Source organism: Chelon labrosus (assembly GCF_963514085.1).
Source record: "Chelon labrosus genome assembly, chromosome: 22".
In the NCBI taxonomy this organism is placed as follows: Eukaryota; Metazoa; Chordata; class Actinopteri; order Mugiliformes; family Mugilidae; genus Chelon; species Chelon labrosus.
The window spans coordinates 7,918,758-7,944,136 of record NC_140355.1 but is presented as its reverse complement, the minus strand read 5'-3'; the positions used below and the strand labels follow the sequence as shown (position 1 = coordinate 7,944,136).

General features: G+C 41.8%; 4 protein-coding genes across 4 annotated transcripts; 1 reads left to right on the top strand and 3 right to left on the bottom strand.

The window, feature by feature from the left end:
- The first annotated feature begins 10,701 nt into the window (after positions 1–10,701).
- LOC311507762 (heat shock protein 30-like) lies at positions 10,702–11,875 on the top strand. Its single transcript, XM_084572247.1, has one exon. It carries the CDS (start codon positions 10,933–10,935, stop codon positions 11,566–11,568), a length of 636 nt encoding a protein of 211 aa, XP_084428373.1. The 5' UTR covers positions 10,702–10,932; the 3' UTR covers positions 11,569–11,875.
- Positions 11,876–12,862: 987 nt separating this feature from the next.
- On the bottom strand, positions 12,863–14,843 carry LOC311508243 (heat shock protein 30-like). Its single transcript, XM_084572944.1, has one exon. The coding sequence runs from the start codon at positions 13,578–13,580 to the stop codon at positions 12,942–12,944; it is 639 nt and encodes a 212-aa protein (XP_084429070.1). The 5' UTR covers positions 13,581–14,843; the 3' UTR covers positions 12,863–12,941.
- A 206-nt stretch (positions 14,844–15,049) lies between these two features.
- On the bottom strand, positions 15,050–16,474 carry LOC311507544 (heat shock protein 30-like). The gene has a single exon (XM_084571915.1). It carries the CDS (start codon positions 15,764–15,766, stop codon positions 15,128–15,130), a length of 639 nt encoding a protein of 212 aa, XP_084428041.1. The 5' UTR covers positions 15,767–16,474; the 3' UTR covers positions 15,050–15,127.
- A 1,165-nt stretch (positions 16,475–17,639) lies between these two features.
- LOC311507531 (N-acetyllactosaminide beta-1,3-N-acetylglucosaminyltransferase 2) lies at positions 17,640–20,039 on the bottom strand. Its single transcript, XM_084571903.1, has one exon. It carries the CDS (start codon positions 19,566–19,568, stop codon positions 18,222–18,224), a length of 1,347 nt encoding a protein of 448 aa, XP_084428029.1. The 5' UTR covers positions 19,569–20,039; the 3' UTR covers positions 17,640–18,221.
- Between the last annotated feature and the right edge of the window lie 5,340 nt (positions 20,040–25,379).

The following is a 25,379-nucleotide window of genomic DNA, read 5'->3' as shown; positions in this document are numbered from 1 at the left end:
CATTCAGAAAATTTCCACTTCCTAGGTTGTGAATACCACAAGAGGGGGCCGTGGACACAGGTTAACCACTGACTGCACGAGCTTAACGTGGCCCCCGTTTGTAGGCAGCACACATTTTGACTTGTAACAGTAGGGAGGTGCTGCTTTAGTGCACGCTGGTTCACGACTTACTCTGATATTCATCATAAGTACACCTGTGCTTTCCCTACACCGACAAGTATAAGCCTCAGTCTGTCTAGTTCCCCAAAACATATTAAGCAAGTACTACAACTTAATCTGAACAAGTCTCCAGATTACTCAAGATGAAAAAAGTATTCAAACTATTAAAATATGTTCAAAATTAAGACTATTGACATGTGAACTTAAATGGTCTGACCTTCATTCCACCCAGTGCTCACTATAATAAGTCATTATTAAGTCATGTTTTTTTTAAATGACTATTGATTTTTTTCCCCCTCAGCATGTGCTTAGTGCCAAGGGCCATGAAAAACTACACAAACAGAGGTGTGAGTGAAGTTTCTGTGAGGACAATCCCTGCAGAAGATTAGTCATCATCCACAGCTTGTGATGGATCACACTCGCTGCTGTACTTTCATCGCTTTGTGCTTTTGCTTTAGCGACGTTCCCCTTGAGGTACTTTCCTCTTATTATGTACTTTCCCTTGAGGAAAAATCAATGACCGTTTGAATGACTTTGAAGATATGAATTTATCTGAATGGATAAGGAATCAATGAATGACGTGTGGTCTTAAGATGAGCCCAGTTTGGAGCACACAATTCAAACGTCTTTTTTTTTTAAAGCTCTCTTAAATAGACAAAAAGGAATGCTTTGACTGCTTGACCTCATTCGGTGCCGAGGCTGATTCCGTCTCATCTGCTCGCTGCATTTTACAGCAGTCAGATTTTAAATACAGCTGTCAAAAACACACATGTGTACTGTGTGTGTGTGTGTGTGCGCCATGAGCATGTGTATGTGAACCCATTTAGCTCAGTGTCAGACCATCTGAAAGTCTATGTCGTAATACATTCAAGTCCATTAATGCCTGGGAATGAAACAGAATCCGAAAGAGGATGCACACTCATGCGTGCACTCGCACACAACCATGAATGTACACACACACACACACACACAGAGAGAGAGAGAGAGAGAGAGAGAGAGAGAGAGAGAGAGAGAGCTGCATGTCTCTGATAGCTTCTATTATCTAGGTCTCCCTCCTGGCTGCACATCAAACATGGATGAGCTCCAACCATAAAAGGCTCCATTTTCCTTTGATTTATACAAGGAATAAAAATCGGAAAGGTGAAAAGTCCAAACCATGCATATTTTATCAGCTCACTGACACCAAAGGCAAGACAGAACAAATTTTAACATGGAGCAAAAACTTAAAATAGACCGCGATAGGACCAAACACAGGAAGTGCAGCGCCAAACATCCTGACCTCACTGGCCAGATGCCTTCAAACCCCATCCTGCATAGACAAAACCTGTCTACGGCAAAAAAACAAAATTAACGTTTATAATAATAATGATAATTTTAACCCTTACTTGTCCCGCAGTGGGGAAATTGCAGTTCCTGCTGTTTGACCCATCCATTTCTTCACACAGTAGTGTGTACAGTTGGAGCAGTGGGCAGCAGCCTCTAAGGACTGCGCACGGGGAGCAATTTGGGGGTTCGATCCTTGCTCAGGGCACCTCTAACCACTACTCCACAGCTCCCCGCAGTGCTTCACGTTCTCTTTCAGAAACAAACATGCAAACATGGTCTCTCGGCTCCCATTTTGCAGAGGCAATGCAGAGATTGAGTGAACAGATACTTTTGTAGGATCAATAAACTAGTCTTCAGCGCACACTTTGTTTTATGCCTTGTTAAAGGATAGTAGTGATTGCATCTGTACTCTCTGAACCTGAAAGAGAGACATGATGTAAGTGTCCCCACTGTATTTTTAAAAAGAAATTATATTATATTATATTATATTATATTATATTATATTATATTACATGTGTATTGACTCCTTTAAATGACACCTTTTCTCTATATGTTTAATGGTTTGATAAGGACTAATAAATCATACTGACACAACCTAATCTTTGTAGACATCCACCTCACCTTTCTTTCCCAAAACTATCAATCTCTTATCCCCATTTTCAAGCATCTCACTCTACTACATATTTCTATCCATAAATTGTTCCTTACATAGCCCCTCTCCCATTCCCCCTTCCCCTTCCTCCTCTCATCCTTCCTTCCTGTCCCCACTTGTTCCCACTCCCCATTTTCTCCCCCGTCCCCTGTTTCTCCGTCATCCATCCTGCCTGAATAATGCAGCGGCCACGCAGCTGCACTGCCATTGTCCCCGCTTCAATGTTAATGTTGTGTCCTTGTCACAATTATTGGGTCACTATCATCCATCAGAGCTAATCATTGTCATACAGATACGGACAAACAAAACACATTACGGAGAACAAAGGCGCGCGCATGTCGAGAACAAAGGCCCGCGTGGAGGAGAGAAGCGTGTTGCGCTTTCTGACGCTCGTGTTAAATTAAATGATGCTCTGTTTGAAAGGCAAACACAACAGGCGCTTTATGTTGTCAGTGAAACAGACGCCACATGCAAAATGTATGGAAATAAATTAATTGTGTTCAGTGATTTTCCTGTGGGAAAAAGTACATAAAGTATTTTCAGCTTTAAGGGAAACAAGCGCTTCCTATGTTTTCCAGTTCAGGTCCATAAACACCTCAATTGTACCCTTAATTAATTACATGCTATAAAAGTCAACACTGTTCACATAGGTTATAAATCATGAACAGTGATAATAGATAATCTGTCACTTGTGCCTAAAGGTGTCAGGCCTGAAACGCGATTCACAGGATGGGAGATAATGGCTTTGTGTATTAAAAACATAATATTTAAAGTGGTATAATAGCAAATCTTAAAGATTTTTCTTTCAGTGAATGTCTGTAATGTCACTGGTGACTGAGTCTATGGTCAGTGGAAATGTTGCAGTGTTCATAGATAACTGCTGCCACCAACCAAACATTTCCTATTGCTGCAGCATCACATTAAAAGCTCATAATAAGTTTGAAATATTGTATGGAGTAATGGATGCAATGTGATGGAAGGAGAAGGAGCAGCCACAGTGAGCTGTTAGATGAGAAGCTGTAGGTGACGGGCAGTGCCCCTGCTCTGACAGAAAATGACAATAGTTTGTTTTGATGCCCCCAGAATTCCATGACCTGAAGTACTAAACTGCATTTATTGCAAATGAAGGTGCCTCTAAGTCAACCAAAACTGGAATCCATCCATCATTCCATTATCCACCGTTTATCCATAGAGGGTTGTGGTTGGGCTGGATTATATCCCAGCTGTCACTGGGTGATAAGCGGAGTACACCCTTGACAGTTTGTCAGTCTATCCCAGGGCTAACACAAAGGGACAAACAAACATTCACACTCACGCCTACGGCCAATTTAGAATCACCAACCAAACTTAACACGTATGTATTTCGGGCACTCAAAAGAAAACCCACACAGGCAGCCGGAAAACATGCAAACTCCTCACAGAAAAGCCCCAGCTAGATGGCAGGACCGAACCCAGGACCTTCTTGCTGTGAGGTGACAGTGCTAACCACTGCACCACCGGACTGAAATGTGGTAAAAAAATAAAAATAAAAATGTAAATTTAAGTAAAAAGTAATTTAAAAAAAGAGCAAAATCATCTGGTTTCTCCTATGTCCGAAACCCCTCATTCCCTATTTACTATAATATCCACTATTTACTGTTGGACAGTGTTGTATAACTGCAGTTGTTCAATTTCGATTGTGTATAATTGTCCCAGTTCCACAATGTAAAATCTTTTATTTTAGAATATATTGTTGTGCACTTCTACACTAGCAATGATGAGGAAGGGATGAAGAGTAAATTATAATATCTTATGTTGTAATGTGTCTGTGGTGACACTGGTGGACTGGTAGGGACGCGTTTTACATCAGCCAGTGAGGAGTGTTTGCCAGAGATGAAGAGGGCAGCAGCCACAGTGTCTAAGGCAGAGTAGCCATCAGGTTAAAGTGTCACAAAAAGTAGTGAGTTACTAATGTGACCATGGTTCTGTGAATTCAACATCTCTGGCAGGGGCCGTCTAAGAAAAGTTTCTGCTGTTCCAGATACAGAAGAAGAAAAAATAAATCTTTCAGAAGAAGGTTTACAGTCTAAGAAGAAAGTGATTGATGGCAAGGACAAACATGGATTACCACAGAGGATTCATCATATAGCTTCAACTTAAATACCACAGATCATCCTGCCTCAGATCTTTGTGAATAAAGGAGGGAAGCAAAACGACCAGAAATAATCAACACACCACGACTTTTACTTCCTGTTAGTCAGAGATGCTGTCAGCTCAATTTGAAAGTGCATAATGAAATGTTTGTTTTTGTATAAATTCACTTTCTGTCCAGATCGCCGCTTTATGCTTTGGCTTTGCTTCAGACTTATGGATTTATAGAATGCTTATGGTGGAGGATGTAGGATTATTTGTTTGATTCCCATCAAACAAGCACTTTCCAGTGAAGGATTCTGTATAGATTTGGACCGCTGCTGAGGTTGGAGGATGGCGGGGGGTGGGGAGCAGGCTAATATGGATTAGGTTAAGTAAGCCCATTGAAACATGAAAGGTTGTTGATAGCTGATGTGGGAGTATCAGACATCTCCTGTTAGAGACGCTGGGCTTTAGGGTATTGGCCATGTGCACAAGTGTGTGTGTGTGTGCTGGAAACGAATCGATAGCGATGAGAGGAGGATGGCTTCTATTGCCTATTTAATTATCCCCCATCAAACAAACATGATAGCACCTTGAGATCACTTAGGCCGCGGGCCTTCGCATATACACACACCCTTACTCACACATGCGGGAGTTCACAGGGTGACATTTACCTTTAACGTAGGCAATAACTGAATCAAGGTCACATAGCAAAAAAAATTAAAAATAATTAAAGGCATTCAGAAGGAGCAAAGATGTCAGGTTACTAATTAAGCTCGCTCTCTGACCTTTAAGTAGAGAACTGGAATAAAAGGTGACTAATGAGAGCAATTAGGTGAGGTAGAAATAATTTATTACTCTCAGTTAATACAATGGAAATGGACAGTTTTAATGTATTTCCTCTTGTAATTGCACAAACGCAGACTTTCCGCTTGAAATCAAACCATGTGAGACGCTGACACCCAAAACAAAAACAAGCCATTTGGACGCAGCAGCTTGGAAAGAGCAACATGGCCGCCGTGAGCGCCTGACAGACAGCTGTGAGAAGTGTGTGTCTGTGTGTGTCTGCCGCCGTCTGATTAGTTCCTCCTGTCCCCTCTCTTTCTCTCTCTCTCTCTCTCTCTGTCTCTCTCTCTGGCATGATTACATAAGAGGGGATCTGTAGTAAAAAATCTGTGTGTGTTGAGTGTGTGTGTGCGTGTGTGTGTGTGTGTGTGTACAGTACATGCGTCCAACTGTGAACCAGTTTGTGTACCGCCTGACTCGGTGAGTGCGCGTGACCTAGAAACGTCCAGCGGTCTCTCATGGCTTCATTAGGGCATAACCACAAGTTCAGAATCTATAACCTTCAAATTATCACTCTGCTCCCTCACTGCGACTGTGACTGTCTATTTTGTCTCGTTGTTCCTCTCAGCCTTTCTCCCCGCTTTGTGCATTCTCACACCAAACTTCATGCATATTTTTGTGCGTGTCAGAATTTTTTGTCTTATATCGCTTTTTGTGCCAATCTTCTCTCTTTGTCACCCTCACTTACACAGTTGAAAATTCTCACCCTCTGAAGTCTAACTCTGAGTTTTCTTTTTGAAAGTAATCCACCATGACAAGAATATACAGTCTTCTGGATAATTTAAAGACAATACCAATGCGCATTGCAATTGTGTGCACATCACATAAGGGCTTCTAGAAACTAATAGCTCGTGGTGCTTTGAAAACCATCATATGCCACCTTGTGTGTGCAGATCTCAGTTAGTGGTGCAAGGCAGAGCTTCTTTGTTGCAGCAGCCAACAAAATATTGCACCATAGTTGAATCTATCCAAAATTGAAGCAGAGCAGGGAATTCTGGCACAGGGTCTACTACTAGTCTGTTCATGGTAGATGTTTTAGAAAGGTAAAAAACCTGTTATAGAGCCATCATCATTCAAATCTGACCTAGAAGCTAATAGTGGACTAATTTAAACTGATGAATGTTTTATTAGGTATCTTCTACCGGAGATGTTATAAGGGAGAGACAGACCACATAAAGAATCCTGACTAGAAATCTATGGGAATATTTCATAATGGCTCAGATTGCAGGAGACGGACACATAACTTGCCCTTCCCCACGTAAAACCACCTGTTGGAACCAGAAAATATTAAACCAGCTATGTCGCTGAGCTGACACAAGTGCACAGGTTAGGTTTAGAACAATTCCCACCGGTGAGGTAAGGGAGACATTAAATTTTAACTTTAAGTGTAATTAGTGTTTTCTTATTTTTAAGCTTAATTTTTAGTCACGGCATAGCCACAGTTCTAGACCTTACACCACAGCCTACAGTGTAATCTGATGTGGACCTTCCCAGAAATGTAACTAGGTGTCACAGAGACAAAAACGGCAACGGGTGTGATTTGTCTGAAAATTACTTCCTCGTTCACCTGTCTCAGCAGCCGGACAAGCACAGGAAGTTCTTCCTTGTTCATCCTCCAAACACCATCTCCTCAGATGTGTTTTCAGATTTTGTTTTCATAGTTTGTAGGTCGAAGGTGCGATTGCAGGTGTTGGAACTGTTTTCAGGCTAATGTTTGAGCTCACCTAACATTGCCAGCATTCTGGTCCACAAATGCAAGTAACCACACAGCAAAAGCACACGCCTGAGTGTGTCCAGGGCATCATGAAGCGGGTGGGAAATGTTGTCCGAGATGGCCTCAAGTTTGGCCTCATCCTCTGTTCTGACGCTACAGTCAGAGAGTCCAGCTCCACCCCCTCAACTCCACCAGCCTTATGGATGAGTGTGTTCAGTCTGTTGGCGTTAAGCATGTATGGGACTTTGTTGTAATTGTGGTATGTGACTTTGCAATACCATCCGCCAGCCGTCATTTCAGCAGCCCTGTTGGCAGTGTGAATGCAAGCAGAAGGAAAGCCCTTAAGATAAAGGTATGTGGTTCTGAGACGAGCTCCCCAGTGGGAGCTGTTTGATCTGGAACCACCTCATAACGACTATCAGCAGGACATTTGTTCAAGTGCTCTAATGGGATGACGTAGGGCCTGTTCAGACCTTGAATTAAGATCCAATCTGTGCAATCTGATCACGTAAAAGACAGGTGGGAGTACTCCCAGGGTGCACTGAGATCACATTTGAGATCTGACCACATTTGGAATCAAACTGGGTCGCATGTCTCATTCCTTTGTTAGTGTGAAAACAATGCGTCCTGGGTAGCTTGAGATGTAAATTGAGTTAGTTTCTTGAAACCTTAATTGAGGGAAAATTACCATTTATAATCTTATTTTAGGCCAAAGTCACCAAACTACTGACAAGTGATTCTATACATGGACATTCTATGCAACCTGGGTTCTATACCTGTCCAAGCTTCCTTTCAAATTGCAGTTATGTCTCTCTGCCCTTTTTTCAGATAGAAAACTGGAGTTGTTAGCCTGAATGTAACAGCCTTAGGGTGTAACCAAGACTGCCAAGTGGCGAGAGTTACCTGTAAGGACTTCACCTCCAGTCATAAGAAAACCATCTGTGGTCACAGACTGAATGGATGTTTCCGACTAGAATCATTCTTTTGAGTCATGGCTGTCTTATTTCCTTGAGTTTTATGTACACGCTCTTGTAACTTTGACTATTTATCACTGAAGTGGAGCATTTCTGACATAGTTTCTCTGTTTTTTGTTGCTCAGCCGGAAGAGTGTCATGCTTATTTGAGCTTTTGAAGTCAAGCAGTGTCAGACATTGTTTCTACAGAAAATGAACAGGACCTTCAGTGCAGGAAGTCTGTAGTCGAAGCCTGAAGTACCTCCTCCTCCTACTTTGCAACTCTGTAACGGTGATAAGAAATGCAGTACGTTATCAGTTCCAGGTCTCACACACAGGACCACTGCAGCATTTCGCCACTTCTCTCTCACTCTCACTTCTCATTTTTTATGTCCTTTGCCGGGTCCCGCCTCATCACCTCTCTTCCTCTCTTCCCACTCCTTTGGCGTTCTCTCATCTTTCTCCCCTCCTGCTGCATCCTCTCCTCTCCACTCTTTTCTACCTCTCTTCCCCTCCTCCCCACATGTCTGTCTGTTCGAAACTAGAGCAACATCTTAATCGAGGCTCCGGGACGTGACGGGAATTTCTAAGCAACCCCAGCTCTGCAGTACAGACACAAACACACACACACACAGAGAAACACACACATTCTGCTTGGCAGCCAATTAACAACCTGCGATCGAGCGCCAAAGGAATAACTGCATGTTGATGAGCTGGCGCCTCTGCGTGCGTGTGTGTATCCGTGCATGTGTGTTTGTGACGAGCTGGTGGCCGTCAGAACCACTTACACAGATAGAAGGATATCTCTTTTATGTGTTCAAGGGAAAGAGGGGGATTATTAGACATTAAAAACCATCTCCACAAGGGACAAACTAAGACAAGAACAAGGAAGTGTGATTTTGTGATTCCCTTTATGCGTGCGTTTGATGCCATCCCCACACTTTCAGAATGCGTGCGTGTGTCTGTGCGTGCAGGCAGCATTAGGAGAACAATGCAGATGATTTACTTGGAGCTGAGCCTTGCTTTCTCCTCCTCCTCCTCATCCCCATCCTCCTTGTGCTTCCTCTATTTTTGCTACCTTTCATTCTTCTCCTCCTCCTCCTCCTCCTCTTCCTCACTTCTCTCCTGCCTCCGCTTTGGGGAGTTCATCCAAAGGTGAAAGCCTGACAAAAAAAAAGTATCTTTCCCCCTTCAAAAAAACTCATGCATTCTCTTTATGTGTCAAAAATATTGACACCAGCCTTGACACAATATCCCAGAGCAGCAAAGCTCTGTGTATGCCAGTCCAGGTTTCATCATCCGTCCTTGTTTTTTGTATGAGATAGAATATGTTGAAAAGACAACTGTGGGTTTAAAACCTGTCTGCTTGCTGCTGCTGCTGCTGCTGCTGCTGCTGCTGCTGTTGCCCTACTTCTCTGTAAGGTCTTCCAAGCCGGTCTGTGTTGTGTACTATGGATAAATTAGTAAAGTACGAGCAGGTGAAAGGTTTAAACTTAAATAACAAGTAAACAAAACTCAATTCACAGTTGCCACCATACATTATTACTTCATTACATTACATACATTATTACCATAGATTATTATGAGATACTATAAATCCTATGAAGGAAAGAAAACCCATCTATTGACTGTATTCTTTTTTTCTTTGAAAACATGCTGAAACTTAAACTTACCTATATATTATAAGCATTTCACTAAAAGCTAAAAATTACGTTGATGTTTGTTTAAAAGATGAAGTGCAAATTAAAAGGCAGCATTCACGTTGGGAGATCGTTTTAGTGCAGGAGACAATAAATGTGAGGAGTTTTATGTTTAAAATGGAATGTATGTTTCTTGGACTAGGGCGACGTCTAGCGGTTAAGTACTGTAATAGCAGAACAGTGAAGGCTAACTTTGATGGGACATTTCTGTGGATAGAGATGCTGACATCTAGTGGACAAAATAGCAAATTACAAGGGAACAACGACCAGTGAGAGATTTATGTGTCATGTGCAGGTTAACACCATTGACTGTATGGTTAACAGATGGTTCAGGGTGCAATTAAATATTGTCGACGAGCAAACTGGTCAGCTCAGCTACAAAGAGCACAAAAAGAGTATACAGACTTTGTCAAATTGACAGCACTATTGCTAAAATTTCCATTCCAGCACTAAATCTTGTATTCACTTAGGTTATGGTATTCAGCTTTTTTCGTTTTAATCTTGCAGGCTGTGGTTTGTAGTACAAATGTGTCGTGTGGTAGCGACACATGTTTCTATTATTTTGCCAACTCCATTTGAACTACGTTAAACAAAATGAATACTTTAATTCGTTACAGTCATCCCCCAAAATTATTACACGGCTGAATTGCCTCCTTTCTTACTCTGTTTGAACACAAACAGAATATTATAAGAGTTATCAAGGGGGATTTGTTGCAGGACTGTTATATTAGAATGTGTTTATTTTCATTAGTGTACTTAATAAACTGGCAACCGAGAGTATATTTACATGAATAGTACTCTTCAGTATTACATTATATAGGTGCAATTATAATAACAAGAAAAAACAAAGGATCTGGTTTCTACAATCCTTAATGTTGCACCACTTCATAATCTGTTTTGGTCAGTGTTGCTTATTTTAGATGTTTCTTTCTTTCTTTATTTTATTTTATTTTATTTTAATTTGACATTTTATGTAGAAAGTACTTACCTCAAATCAGAGCTTTACCTAGAAGATGGGAATCCTGGTAAAACACTTACACATTCTTGTTAAGCAAATTTGATGTCTGCATTCCACTTTGACAATCACCTTTCAGTAATCCATCTTATATTCTTGGGGTATTATTCATCTCTTTAATATTGCTGATTATACTGATGTCTTTAAAAAAAAGTATCAAAAGAAATGAATATATACAACAGGTTTAACCAAACACATACTGTGTAGTGAAAATTTATTCTAGCCTCTACAAGAAAACTGGAGTGACATCAGGATTCCTGTGAAACAGCTCCACCCAGTGGACATCTGTGGAAATGACCAGAAAGTTCCTGAAGACTCTGGACCTCCTCCAGTTAGAATATAAAAGCTGAGACAGTCCCACTGCTGAGACATAAAGCTACACAAGCAACACAGAAGAGAACAGACACTTGAAGAGAGTTTCACAACTAGAGGACTCAACACTAAACACTGAGAAGATGCTGTGCTCTCATGGATTCCAGTCTGCCCTCAGTCCATTCATGGACTTCTACTGGCCTGTACGCAGTCTGTGGCCAGAGGTCAGACCTCTGTTCTACCGTCAGGATCTCCTGCAGAGAAACCTACAGGAGCTGCGCAGCGGTCTGCAGCTGATGGACAAACTTCAACACCAGATCCTGGAGAAGACGGAGCCTTTCCAAAGCAGTGTGGCCGTGCAACCAGTCTCCTACCAGCTGGACAAAGAGGGAGAGCACTTTGGTCTGACCCTGGACACTCAAGGCTTTTCACCTGAGGAGCTGTCTGTCAGGCAGGTGGGCAGGAAGCTGAGAGTCAGTGGGAAGACAGAGAAGAAGCAGGAGGACGGGAAAGGCTCCTACTCTTACAGACTGCAGGAGTTCAGACAGGAGTTTGATCTGCCTGAAGGCCTGAACCCTGAAGCCGTCACCTGCTGCCTGTCTCCAGATGGAAAGCTCCACATCCAGGCAGCCAAAGCTCCACGTGTTGAGGAGGCTGAGAGAGAGCTGACTATCAAGAGGAGCTCGGAGGAGGAAACACAGAGTGTGTGTTCACAGGAACGAGACAGCAGCACAGAGACACACAACAGCACACAGGACAAACCTGGACACATGGACTGATACACATGTTGTTGTCACAATGTGCCATCAGTATTTATATTCACTGTTAAATTATGATCATGTGTGCTTTTGTATTATAAATGGAGATCAATAATAAATGTATTAACAGCTAATCTGTGGTCTTGTACTGGGTTTGTTTTTTAATTTCTAAACTAAGAAAATGATTGCTTTAATGGATAGAAGACTGTAATTCTTAAACAATAAATGATTTAATTAGAATCTAAAACTTCAAATTCATTTAACATTTCAATAACCCGAAACAAGTTATTCTTTGGTTCATCGTTTAACTATGTTCTTTACTGACTGTTAAAACATTACATGTCTACTGAAAGTAAGCTTAGTTTCACTGAAAACAGATCATTACAGAGAATTGACTATTTGGGTCTAATTGTTCTGTCGGTGCTAAAGACAAAAAAAAGTTGTGGTTTAGAAATAAAAAAAAAAACACAATTGTCTCTTTTAATATTTTCTTTTCTTTTGATAAACACCTAATTTGATTAATGATGAACTGTAAACACAGACATATTTAGCACTACATGTGCATGATGTCTAGAAAATGGTCAGAATCAGTCATATTATTTCTGGCAACTGGTTGAATTAGTGAAGAAATCTTTCATCTGAGCAGCTGGCACCATTTTGTTGAGTAAGTATTCTTATTTCTTTTCGAAAAAATAAAGTTTTTAACTGGAGGAGTTCTAGAGTCTTCAGGAACTTTCTATTCATTACCACAGATGTCCACTGGATGGAGCTGTTTTACAGGAGTCCTGATGCCATCATGCAATTCGGATCAGGAAGTCTACTGTTTGAAATGGTCACTGCTGGCTTTTACCAATAACAATAAATACCAGTAGTACTGTGAAATACCCCACTAGTTTTTCACTTAAACATTAAGTCTATGGCTTCAAAATACTGTTTCAGTTATTGTTTCAGTTTCCTGCTAATTGTCTGATTGAATAAATTAAGAACTTTCTTATCTCTGACTGAAAAGAGAAAATATTTCTTGTAATGATCTGTTTCAAGAGAAACTAAGATTACATTCAGTAGACTTCTAATGTGTTAGGAGACAGTTTAGAACGATGAACCAGACCATAACTTCAGTCACTCTCAGAAAATAAACGGAGCAAAACATTTAATAAATGTATTTGAAATTTTTGATTCTAATTAAATCATTCATTGTTTAAGAATTACAGACTACTTCCTATCTAAGTAATTTACCATTTTTAAGCATATGAGTTTAAAAACACAAGAAAACCATGCTTCAGCTGTTAATATATTTATTTTTATCTTCAGTTATAAAAGTACAAAAGCACACATGATCATAATTTAACAGTGAATATAAATACTGATGGCACATTGTGACAACAACATGTGTATCAGTCCATGTGTCCAGGTTTGTCCTGTGTGCTGTTGTGTGTCTCTGTGCTGCTGTCTGGTTCCTGTGAACACACACTCTGCTGTGTTTCCTCCTCCAAGCTCCTCTTGATAGTCAGCTCTCTCTCAGCCTCCTCAACACGTGGAGCTTTGGCTGCCTGGATGTGGAGCTTTCCATCTGGGGACAGGCAGCAGGTGACGGCTTCAGGGTTCAGGCCTTCAGGCAGATCAAACTCCTGTCTGAACTCCTGCAGTCTGTAAGAGTAGGAGCCTTTCCCGTCCTCCTGCTTCTTCTCTGTCTTCCCACTGACTCTCAGCTTCCTGCCCACCTGCCTGACAGACAGTTCCTCAGGTGAAAAGCCTTGAGTGTCCAGGGTCAGACCAAAGTGCTCTCCCTCTTTGTCCAGCTGGTAGGAGACTGGTTGCACGGCCACACTGCTTTGGAAAGGCTCCGTCTCCTCCAGGATCTGGTGTTGAAGTTTGTCCATCAGCTGCAGACTGCTGTGCAGCTCCTGTAGGTTTCTCTGCATGAGATCCTGCTGGTAGAACAGAGGTCTGACCTCTGGCCACAGACTGCGTACAGGCCGGTAGAAGTCCATGAATGGACTGAGGGCAGACTGGAATCCATGAGAACACAGCATCTTCTCAGTGTTTAATGTTGAGTCCTCCAGTTGTGAGATGAAACTCTGTTCAAGTGTCTGTTCTCTTCTGTGTTGCTTGTGTAGCTTTGTGTCTCAGCAGTGGGACTGTCTCAGCTTTTATATTCTAACTGGAGGAGGTCCAGAGTCTTCAGGAACTTTCTGGTCATTTCCACAGATGTCCACTGGGTGGAGCTGTTTCACAGGAATCCTGATGTTGCTCCATCATTCTGGTTGGACCAGGACGTCTGCTGTTTGAAATTGTTATGTTTTCACGAGGAGATATAACTATTAGACTTGCAGTAAATAATAACCTTGAATAGATTCTTAGAAAATTTAACTGTTCATTAAAATCTCTGGTATAATACATTATAAATTGAAAAAAGACATTTTCAGTCATTACCACAAATCTCCACTGGGTGAGGTTTAATGTCACTCCATTAAACCATGTTGATCTGGAAGTTATCTGTTCAATTTGATCTTTTACAAACTTTTAATATCACTTAATAGTTATAATACTGCACATCAGCATTTTGTTCCGTCGTTATAATCAAATGTATGGTGCAACAATGGTGCTGTTATATAAGCTTTAAGTCAGTCTGTATATGTGTTAGATTAGCTACAGAAATGTTCCTGTTCCTAGAAACAGATAGAAAAAACAATCACAAGGACAGTTTATAAAATCTTTAGATTATTGTCTGTGAAGGTTCTCAGTCATCTAGGTCATGGTATATCCAAAAAAGCGTTTAAAAAAGGCAGCTGGACTTGTAGAAGTTTTACATCTTTACATCTTTAGACTATCCTTTGATAACCCATTTAATGTCAAAAGTACCTTCAAATAACCCTCTAGTGAGTGAATACATTTTTATTTCCACTCTACATTCAAGTTCTTGTTTTTATTATTTTCTGCCAATATTCTGATGGAAGCATTTGCTGAAGTCTTTTAACCTTTCTGACTGGGAAGATGAAATACTATGATCACATGAATAACAATATCAGACTGAATCATAAATAAAGAAATAAACTTTTGGTTGAAAGGATTTGAAAAATTCAATTCAGTATTATGAAAATAAAAAATGTGATTTATTTTGGTCATTTTGAACAATGTTAACCAGCTTTTCTTTTTAAGCTGATCATGATCATACAACTTTATTGACAAATCAAAAACTATAAATACTGATACTGGTCCTTGAAGAGTCACGATATCAATACTGTTAAATGTCCAACCAGAGAATGACTTGTAGCTGTTTTCTCTAGTGAGTACTTCACAACTTATTGAAGTTTTTTTTTTTTTTTTTTTTTTTTTAATGAATTAAGATATATATTTTATATTTTAAAAATTTTTTCTTACATATAGCACATCTGGAAGTGTTGTTTCTATCCTTTTCAGCAGTAAGTTTTCTATGACATTAAAATAACACAAGAAAACTGTGATTCAGCTGTTCACACATTTATTTTTATCTTCAGTTATAAAAGTACAAAAGCACATATGATCATAATTTAACAGTGTATATAAATACTGATGGCACATTGTGACAACAACATATGTATCAGTCCATGTGTCCAGATTTGTCCTGTGTGCTGTTGTGTGTCTCTGTGCTGCTGTCTCGTTCCTGTGAACACACACTCTGCTGTGTTTCCTCCTCCGAGCTCCTCTTGATAGTCAGCTCTCTCTCAGCCTCCTCAACACGTGGAGCTTTGGCTGCCTGGATGTGGAGCTTTCCGTCTGGGGACAGGCAGCAGGTGACGGCTTCAGGGTTCAGGCCTTCAGGTAGATCAAACTCCTGTCTGAACTCCTGCAGTCTGTAAGAGTAGGAGCCTTTCCCGTCCTCCTGCTTCTTCTCTGTCTTCCCACTGACTCTCAGCTTCCTGCCCACCTGCCTGACAGACAGCTCCTCAGGTGAAAAGCCTTGAGTGTCCAGGGTCAGACCAAAGTGTTCTCCCTCTCTGTCCAGCTGATAGGAGACTGGTTGCACGGCCACACTGCTTCGGAAAGGCTCCGTCTCCTCCAGGATCTGGTGTTGAAGTTTGTCCATCAGCTGCAGACTGCTGCGCAGCTCCTGTAGGTTTCTCTGCAGGAGATCCTGCTGGTAGAACAGAGGTCTGACCTCTGGCCACAGACTGCGTACAGGCCAGTAGAAGTCCATGAATGGACTGAGGGCAGACTGGAATCCATGAGAGCACAGCATCTTCCCAGTGTTTAGTGTTGAGTCCTCTAGTTGTGAGATGAAAGTCTCTTCAAGTGTCTGTTCTCTTCTGTGTTGCTTGTGTAGCTTTGTGTCTCAGCAGTGGGACTGTCTCAGCTTTTATATTCTAGCTGGAGGAGGTCCAGAGTCTTCAGGAACTTTCTGGTCATGTCCACAAATGTCCACTGGGTGGAGCTGTTTTACAGGAGTCCTGATGTCACTCCATCATTCCAAAAATGTCAGACACGCAATACTTGCAATACTTTCTCACTTACCTTATAAACACAACTTTTATATGTTCAGTTTGTCCACATACTGTACATGAATATAAAACAAAACTGCAATAATAGTTCAGAGTACTTACTTCTTTTTACTTTCTCAGTGGTGTCCTGCAGTTCAGTAATCATACTCCTTGTGGTTGTCAGAGAGGTGTATCCTGAGCAACTGCATTACCGTGAAGCCACTGTCTGCCTATTAGTATGAGGATCAATACCTAAGACCAGACGAGAATGGTCTTTAATGTGATCAAGAGAAGAGAAGAGAAGAGAAGAACCAGGGCACACCTTTTACACATTACTGTGGTTTTAATGGTTGTACTGTGGCAACCTTTCAGACTGTAAATATTCTCTGTGAGTATTCACTTTAGGTGTATCAGTCTATTGTTCCCGTAATGCTTTCATTTTCGACTCCATATCTGTTTTTCTATTATAACAGAGCCACATCAACAAAATAAATGAATTGAGATAGCCATAAAGTGTTTTGAAATACATTTATTCAACCAATGACGTTGTACATGTTTGCATCAATCTTTGAGGACAGCGACACAAAGCTTTCCTGTAGGTCATGTTCACCTTCAGTAACATCCCCATCATTTGCAATTTAAAAATTTGAATACAAAAATCAGTCTATAAATAATCGACACCACAGAGTACAGTAGTTGTAATTGTTACTGAAGACACAGTTTATTGGCATCAGCTGCAGTTTAAACAACATAATGGACGTGAAACATTTGGAATATTTAGTGTCAATTGCTGACTTGGTGGAGAAATGTGAAACAAGAGAAAGTTCAAATGAGTTCATTCATTAAGCGCACCGTATGCCATGTTAAAGCATGGGACCACTGATGTTTCATGTATTATGTCCCACCTTTATGAAATAAAAATTGGATTGACAAAAATGTCCCGTTGCAAAATAAGTCCAAAATAGACATTATTAAAATAACTTCCTGTCCCCTCCCAGTGTAACCAACGTCAGTCTGAGAACCTCATTAAATAATATTTGTAAAGAAATGTTACTTTTGACTGGGCATTCATTTCCTCTCCACACTTAGTAAGGGTTAGCCGTGCTTGCATATCTCCCAGACTTGCCTTTCGCGATACACATTTTGGTGTCAGCAGGTGACACATTCAAAGATGTATTAATAATAAATCCTGCGAGCTGGCTTCCAACATGTACTAGAAGAAGCGATCACATTACACCAATCCATGCTGTTTTTAACTGGTTACCTTAAAGTGTCAGGACCTGTTTGGACCTGATATGAACGTGAGTCTTGAGTGATGCAGCCATAAGTGACGTTCAGGTGTGAAAACACTCGAGATGCATTAAAGACACATTTGAAACCCCATTCTTTCAGCAGTGTGAATACACATTGCATCCTGGCCACACTAACGGGCTGCCTGCTCAACTGATGTCCACACATGAGCAGAATTCACAAAGCAGCTTATATGAATGATTGCCAGAAAACGAAAAACACAGTTGAGTGTTGTCTGTTCGTTCGTAAAGAGGGAGTCTTAAATTGTTGTTTTCCTGTCTACATCTGTGTTTCGCTACCTTTCTAAGAACAGGATCACCTTTTGAGATCATTTGGCAGGGCCTTACTAATTTGAACTTGTCACGCAAACTTGCTTTATACTTCCACGTCAAAATCTACACATACATAACTATGAAAGTAGTCCCCCATATAGTTGGTGTTTCTGCATTGTCTCTTAAATTATTTTAACTCATTAGTTTTGGGGATTGTATTAAATTATCTGTTTTTTATTGTCAAGCACTTTGTAGCTTTGTTTTTAATGGCGTTATATAAATAAAGTCATTATTCTTCATTGTATTACAAAGGTATCTTAAGTATGCTCTTCACACATCTGTACAGTGCGTTCATTTTTATTTTCTTTAGGTAGTAAAATAAAACTTTTGAGTTGAGAGGGTGCTAATACATAACCTGTAGTGAGCAAAAGAGAACCAAGTGCATGCCCTCACAATAAAAGTACCCTAAGAGGTAGATCAGTCTCCTCCTCAGACTTACACTCATTGGACAAAAGTATCATTACATGGGACATTAACAGGGTGCTGCCTGCATGACATGAACATTCAGTCACGTTGTGTACCTTTTTTTTTCAAATGAGTGTGGCCATAGCCTTCATCCGGTGGCTCTGAATCCTATTTGGTTGGCAAATTATCCTCAGCATTGTTCAGGCACATTTTTGAGCTGTTTCCACAGCGTCAGCATCTCCTTGGGACTGCGCCTGTGAACAAGTAGAACAGGCCCATAGGCGCAGGGATTGCCCCTGTCTGTGTGCGGGAGATCAAACGTTAAAAAGCCCGGGTGATGGCCCGGAGAGAGGCCGAGTCTGTGCAGGCACATGCCGAGATACACGTCGTCGATTGGGAAAAGGCGGACCTTCTCAGACACCTCTTTCAAACGCAATGCAAGGGAGACAGAATATACCACCCCTCCACCACCAGCGTATGGTGGGTACACGCCCTTGTAGAAACTCTCTGGTATGTAGTATTTAGTGGATGGATCCCGGTTTGGCATTGCGTTATTGATCACATCCCCAACAAACAAATTGATGTTAGTTTCATTCCTAATGGCTCTCCTGAGATTGTGCTCATCCAGCTGTTTGTTCAGGTAATCCAGGAGGGCGTTCGTTCGAACGAAGACATCGTCATCCCCTTTGAAAACGAACATGGCGGTGGGGCAGTATTGCTGGAGCCAGTTCCAGAACAGCAAGTCCTTCAGGGTCAAATTATAGAAGCTGTCTCTGAAATCCCACAGTAGAATATCCCCATACTTCTTGTTCTCGAGCTCCAAGAGGTTTTTGAGGTCTGGGTGAGGACCCGTACTCGCGTCCTGCCGTCCGAGCAGAAACACCGTGCGCACCAGTCCGCCTTTCTTATTAGATTCCCCCTTCACCACACCGCTGCGTCCCCATGTTTCTCGGATGGCCTGCCTGTTTTCAAAATTCCCCACTTGAGATTTGATGGCCATGAGGAGCAGGGGAGAGTCCATGCTCCTCAAGTAACTGTTGTTCCTCCTACACATACCAGGCTGATTGATAAGGAGGGGGTACTCCCTGCAGTGCATGGACTTGATAAATGCCCTAATTTGTTCAGGCAAGCCATTTAAATCATACATACGAGGGACTGAACACTTGCGTGACACGCAGTCAGAAAGGCATCCCTCCTCAATTTCTGATAAACGCTTCTCCTTTGTCTTACTCGTTTTCCCAGTTGTGTTTCCTCTCAGTATTGGATTGTGCTGACGATCCCAAGCATGTTGCAGCTGGTTCCACAGTGCACTGTCCTCCAAACGAAGGTTCCAGAAAGGGCCAAGTGGGTGCGAGGCCAGAGCGGAAGAATTAGCGGAGACCCCCGGGGCAATGTAGTGGACGGTTATTTTTGGAGGTGCGTAGGAGATGGTGACAAATATGGACACGAGGATGTAAATTAGAAGGTGGCCGGTCATCATACAAGGCAGCAGACACATGCACAGCAGTCTCCCGTTGCATCTGCAGCATCTTCCCATTGCATGTGGTGTACAAATCAGACGCACACCTGTAGAAAACAAAATAAGATTTTCTTAATGGTAGCAGAGAAACTACCTTCCCCCCTTCACACCGACCACAGGCAGGAGTCTGCCTATGAGATTTTACAGCAAACACTGCAGTCAACTCTCTGGAGTTTGTCTCCTTGGAGATGGTCCAGTGAGGGTTATTATCGTTTCTTGTCTGCACACTCAGAGCACCATCCTGTGCCTACCTGTCAGTAGACACACATCCCCTGTAGACACAGTGTGGAACATGAAGTATGAAATGAGGTGGATTAACTCACTCTTCCTTTAGTTGGTTAAAGGCTTCCATGTTATTTTGCTTCTAGGCTACAACAGAGTGTTAAATCCCAAGTCTATTTATTTTTCTTTTGTTCTTACTGTATCTAGAAAATATTGACTACTGCAGCTGGTTAATAGACAAGCATAAAGTCTCCACTTCCTTGTACTGTATACTGCATTAACTTACCCGCTGCTATCTGTTGACAGCCATTCTTACAACTGAAGGAGACTCACTGATTTACCTACGGATGAAAGATGAAGCATACTTACAAATGAGTCAACTTTCGTTGGTTGAGCCGACTGAGATGAAACACACAGTGACTTGAGGTGTCCGCTTCTTGTGTGAGTTCTTTCATCCGGCCTGATAATCAGCTGGTTATGATGCGGCAGGTCTGAGGCACATCATGTAGTCCATTACGGCGCGTCTTTGACAAGAGTTCTCCAAGAGCAGTGTAACAGCCGCAGCTGAGCAACGTATCCCAGGTGAGACAGCCCCGTGTGTGCACTGAGCATGCGCCTGTTTGGCTGTTTAACGCTACAGTGTAGGGTGTAATGAGGAAAAAGACATCCACATGATTGGTGTTACAACTACCTGTGGCACAGACTAATAGCTGGCAGTGAAAATCTGATTTACATATGTAGTACATGCGCTGCAGGTGCATATTTGCATGATGTATCCAAACTATCTGCTTAAAGCTGACAGAACCCATGAGGTCATTTATATGAAAAGGTTTGTGGTGTAACATTTTACTATTCATATAAATGCCCAACTGTGGCCAAATGATAGCTTCACTTTATTTGGAGGATTTACGTGTACATGAAGTCTATTCTGGATTGAATGCACAACTGAGTTTACTGAGTAGAATAAATAAATTAATGAATCGTTTTTGGTGTGTGTGCTTATTTATAGCTATTAGAAATGAGATCATATTTTTACCCAGGTACATTCAGGTATTTTCATATTTTTGCTTTAGGTTCCTGGGATCTGTTCGAGCAACACTTCCAGTTTGGGGGTCACAGCGCCCCAACCCTAACCCAAGTGTTCTGATCACCACAGGAAGCCCTCTTCACCTTCCACATATTTTCTAGTTCTTCTCTCAGCTCTTCATATTTGTTGAGCTTTTCATGTTCAGCACTCTTCTTCTTCTCTGTCAAATAGCCCTAATGCACCCTGGAGGTGTGTTTGGGGACACTGTCCAGTTAAAAACAATGGCATCTCGCTACAGAATGGTGTGGTAACTGTGCAGGTGTGTGCTTTGACTTTCGAATAAATCACCAACAGTGTCACCAGCAAAGCATCCCCACACCGCCACACTTCCAAGTTTCACAGTGGTACCACACATGCGTAACCTGTCTGCTCATCCTTTTCCGTGTCCCACAAAGACATGGCAGGTGGAAGCAAAACTCAGACCAAAGTATAGGTGTGCACTTCTTCTTCTTCTTCTTCTTCTTCCTCCTCAGTAGAGACTTCTTTACAGCAGTTCTAGCATCGGATTCTTGCATTCTCCTTCGTTAACAGTTGACGCTGAGACGTGTGTACCACTTGAACTCTATGAAGCGTTTATGTGGGCTATAGTGAGAGGTGTGAGGTGAACGTGTGGTTTCTGAGGCTCTAATGAACATATATCCTCTGCAGCAGACGTAACTCTTTCTTTTTACTCTTGAGAGCTGGTTTCATCATAGCGTTGATGGTTTTAGTGACCACTTGAGAATACTTTCATGAGATTTTGACATTTTCTGGACTGACTGACCTTCATGTCTTACAGTAATGGACCGTTGTTTCTCCTTACTTAGTCGAGTGGTTCTTTCTATAATATGGATTAGAAGTGCGATAAAATATTCACTGTGTTACAACCCTACATTTGCAATACAATACAATAAAGTGATGGTATCAAATGCGTAAAGAAGATGAGAAATTACAATTCTTGAAAGGCACACCTGTTAATAACCACCCCTCATGAAGCTGATTTAGAGAATACTAAGAGTGTGCAGAGCTGTGATTGGCCTTAGGCAGATGGGTCCCTCCATATGAGCTTGGTTCTGCTCAAGGTTTCTTCCTGTTAAAAGGGAGTTTTTCCTTGCCACAGTCGCCTTCAGGCTTGCTCTGGGGGTTTCAGGCCGGGTTTTTGTAAAGCGTCTTGAGACGATTTGTATTGTTATTGACGCTATATAAATAAAACTGAATTGAACTGAACTGAATTGATTAAAGCGAAAGGTGTCCACTTTGGAATCGGAAGTTTAAGTCATATTTTGCTTTGTTTAACACTTTTTTATTCACTTCCCATAATTTTGATGTCTTCTGAATTAATCCGCAATGTAGAAAATAACAGAAACAAAGAAAAACCGTTGACTTAGAGGCTGTGTCCAAACTTCTGACTGGTACTGTATATATATACAGCTTCTGTATTATGCAATTCTAAAAGGACAATCAAGGTACCCACTGATAAACATCGCAGACATACCTTCGTACGTGACTACGCGTGACGGACGCGTCCGCAAACCAATCGAACACACGCCTGGCAACAGGTTACGGCTGAATCCTCAAGGTTGGCCAATAGGAAGACAGAGGAGGCGGGACATTGGGGAGTCGCGTTACGTTAATGTTTTGCGTGGAGCGATACATGTTTGGTTGAGCTTTGAATGAGGGGCCATCATCCCGGCGGCTCGGAGGTGGAAAATATAGTTTAAAGTCTCTCTGCGTGCGATTTAAAATGAACAAGCAGGGTTTTCTGACAGGCACCTGAGTGACCGTTCAGCGCCATTTCGTCTCCCCGTTGGGTAAGTGTGTTTTTAAACTATGAAATCGGTTTGATATGTTAGCGACAAAAACATGCAGCGGACCTGTTTATTTGTCTGTGACACAAAGTAGCAAGCTTGCTAGCGGATTTTTTCGCACACTCTTTTTTTTTTTGGAGCCGAGGGGAGGAGGAGAGGGGGAACTATCAGTCATTTCGAGACAAAAGAAACACGAATATTTTCGCTGTTATCTCCGGATTACAGCAGATGACACCCGGCAATGAAATGCACTCGCTTTGTGTGCCTTGTCAAAGTCTGCGTCCTCTGGCTGTTTTGAATCGCCGTTCGTAGCGTTAGCTTATTCTTCACATCGTGTCTTGTGAGGTGCTCTCGGAGAAGAAGTAACCCAAACACACACAAGTCGAGACGTTGCAGACAAAATAACGTTGCTTGTTTTACGCACAAGACCCCGATAGCCGTGTCGGAATTTCGAGTTCACATGCATTGTGTGCCGTATCAGCACGTTTTTGTGCTACTGGCTCCTCAACTTGCATTGAGACTTTCTGAAGTCTCCCACACACGACAGCGTTTTGTCCCTGGGATCATCAGCAGCAAGGGGTTTTTGTTGTTTCAGGAAATCTTTCCCCTTTCCTTTGTGTAAAAGGAATTGCCCCAGTCCTAAATTACAAGTTGTTTTGCTAATCAATCACTTAGCCATAACCTCAGTCAATCTACTGAAATATGTAGATTTCCATATTTACTTTTATACTGGCATCAAAATGATTTTCCCTGAAGCAGCTACTGCAGCTGCATCTTATCCTTGTCTTAAATGTTTAGGTGCTATCAAACATACACAAGTACTAAAACTGCAGTTAATCATTTTCAGGAATCGTCTGAGTCTCTCTGAAAGCCATTCATACTGTACTATTAGTAAGCAGTCCAAGGGTTAATCCTGTGAAATTAATTCGTAGAAGGAGCTTGGACTTTCAGAGTAAAACACAGAGGACAGTTATCCCTTCCTCCCTGGCAGCACAGTGGAGAAATCTGCATCACCCAATACTTCTATGCGTATTTCAGTCCCGCTGATCAATAGTGTTGCGGTGCTAATCTAAAGAGCGTCTGTGTTGGCAAGCCCGGGTCTGTGCAAAAGATGCATTTTGAAATTTCATTTAGTAATTCAATCACAGTGCTCTCCGTCTGCCCTGTCTGAATGTCCTCGGCCCGGGCATGTGTGCTTCCATCGGCAGCCTAGAAAATGGATCTTGGCAATAAAATGAGCCATAATATAGGATAAGGTTACGTTTGCAAGCCAGAGCTCGCATCGACACCCAGAACTAGTTTAGTGCGTGTTGTGGTTATTGAATACAGCAGCTCACTAGCTGTTTCTTGTTTGATATATCTTTTTATAAACTGTGAGTCACCTGCCAAAATAAAGGTGAGGGAGCACTATTAGGTTAGTCTGAAGCAGTAGGTGTGAATGGGTTGGCAAAGTTTATCTGATAAGGCCCTAAGACCCTGCTACTGACCAGGGTTTAACACGGCACAGTTTTCTTATGAAAGGGTGAACATTGGTTTTGTTTATAGGATTGGCATTGGATTTAGCACAGAGATTTACATAGATTTGCACCCTTGAACATACAATAAGCCACAACATTAAAACGGCCAGTCTGTTTGGTGCGTAGGCCACCCTTGCGCTTCCACAAGAGCCGCGACCCATTGTATCATGACACGGGACCTTTTGGGATGTCCTGTCAAGTGTGCACTGCGACACTGGCTTCAGATCCTTTGGTTCCTGTGGGTTGCGGGGGTTTGGCCTACCGCGGATCAGGCTTCATCTGGTGTTTGATGCTCGATCCGACTGGGTTCTGGGAAGGTTGGAGATCCAGTCCACGCCTTGGTCTCATTTGCTGCCTTCAAATGGAATTCATGAGCTTGTGGTTACGAGATGGGAAGTTGTGTACACTTTGAGCACTCCTCATCGAAAACTACAAGGTCTTAAATACCGCAAGAGGTGGCCATTCATGTAAAATTTACTCGTGAACATGGTAGACGCAACACCACTTTAAGGCAGTGAATGTCATGTCCCTCGAGCCGTTCCTCTGCAGTTTTTGCAGAGTGGTGGGACGTATCGTCCTGCTGAGTGAGCTGAGTGCTGTTTCCACGCATGAATGTGCTTGGTTTTTTGCAGTGTTTAGGTTGTTTAGGTGATGCGTGTCAAAATAAGGTCCACATGAATGCCAGGGCCCTTGTTACCCAGCAGACCGCTTTATTTCAACAAGGAGATCAGCATAATTCACGTCACCTCCCAGTGCTTCTAAAGTTGTGGTTAATAAGTTTCTCTCGTCTCGGTAATAAACCTTTATACCTCAGAAGTTTGGTGTAAATTGTAAAATGCCGGTTAATGATATATGATATGTGTCACCCTGTAGCCTCTAATTCAACCAATATCCTGTAATTATAATCTCAGTCTGCTCCATTTAACCGTCACTGAAGTTTTCACGTATTCAGAGATATGCCATTTGCTCGACTGACATCACCAAATCTTTAATATGAGAACATCTAATTCGATGTAGCATATCAATGTAGTGATTACGGTTTGTCAGTATACAATATGCTGTCAGTAAGATGACTCTAAAAATAAGTCGGTGTTTAGTGGAGCTTATCAAATGGAAGTTGGTTTTGAAAGTAGAAGAGAAAAGTCTGTTACTATGAGAAAGTCACAAGAATAAGTCTGACCGACAGAATCGCAGTTAGTGCTTCAAAACTGCGTAC

Coding starts and splice junctions, on each gene's coding strand:
- LOC311508243 (XM_084572944.1), bottom strand. CDS start 13,580: ATGCTGTGTTCTCATGGATTCCAGTCTGCCCTCAGTCCATTCATGGAC.
- LOC311507762 (XM_084572247.1), top strand. CDS start 10,933: ATGCTGTGCTCTCATGGATTCCAGTCTGCCCTCAGTCCATTCATGGAC.
- LOC311507544 (XM_084571915.1), bottom strand. CDS start 15,766: ATGCTGTGCTCTCATGGATTCCAGTCTGCCCTCAGTCCATTCATGGAC.
- LOC311507531 (XM_084571903.1), bottom strand. CDS start 19,568: ATGGGAAGATGCTGCAGATGCAACGGGAGACTGCTGTGCATGTGTCTG.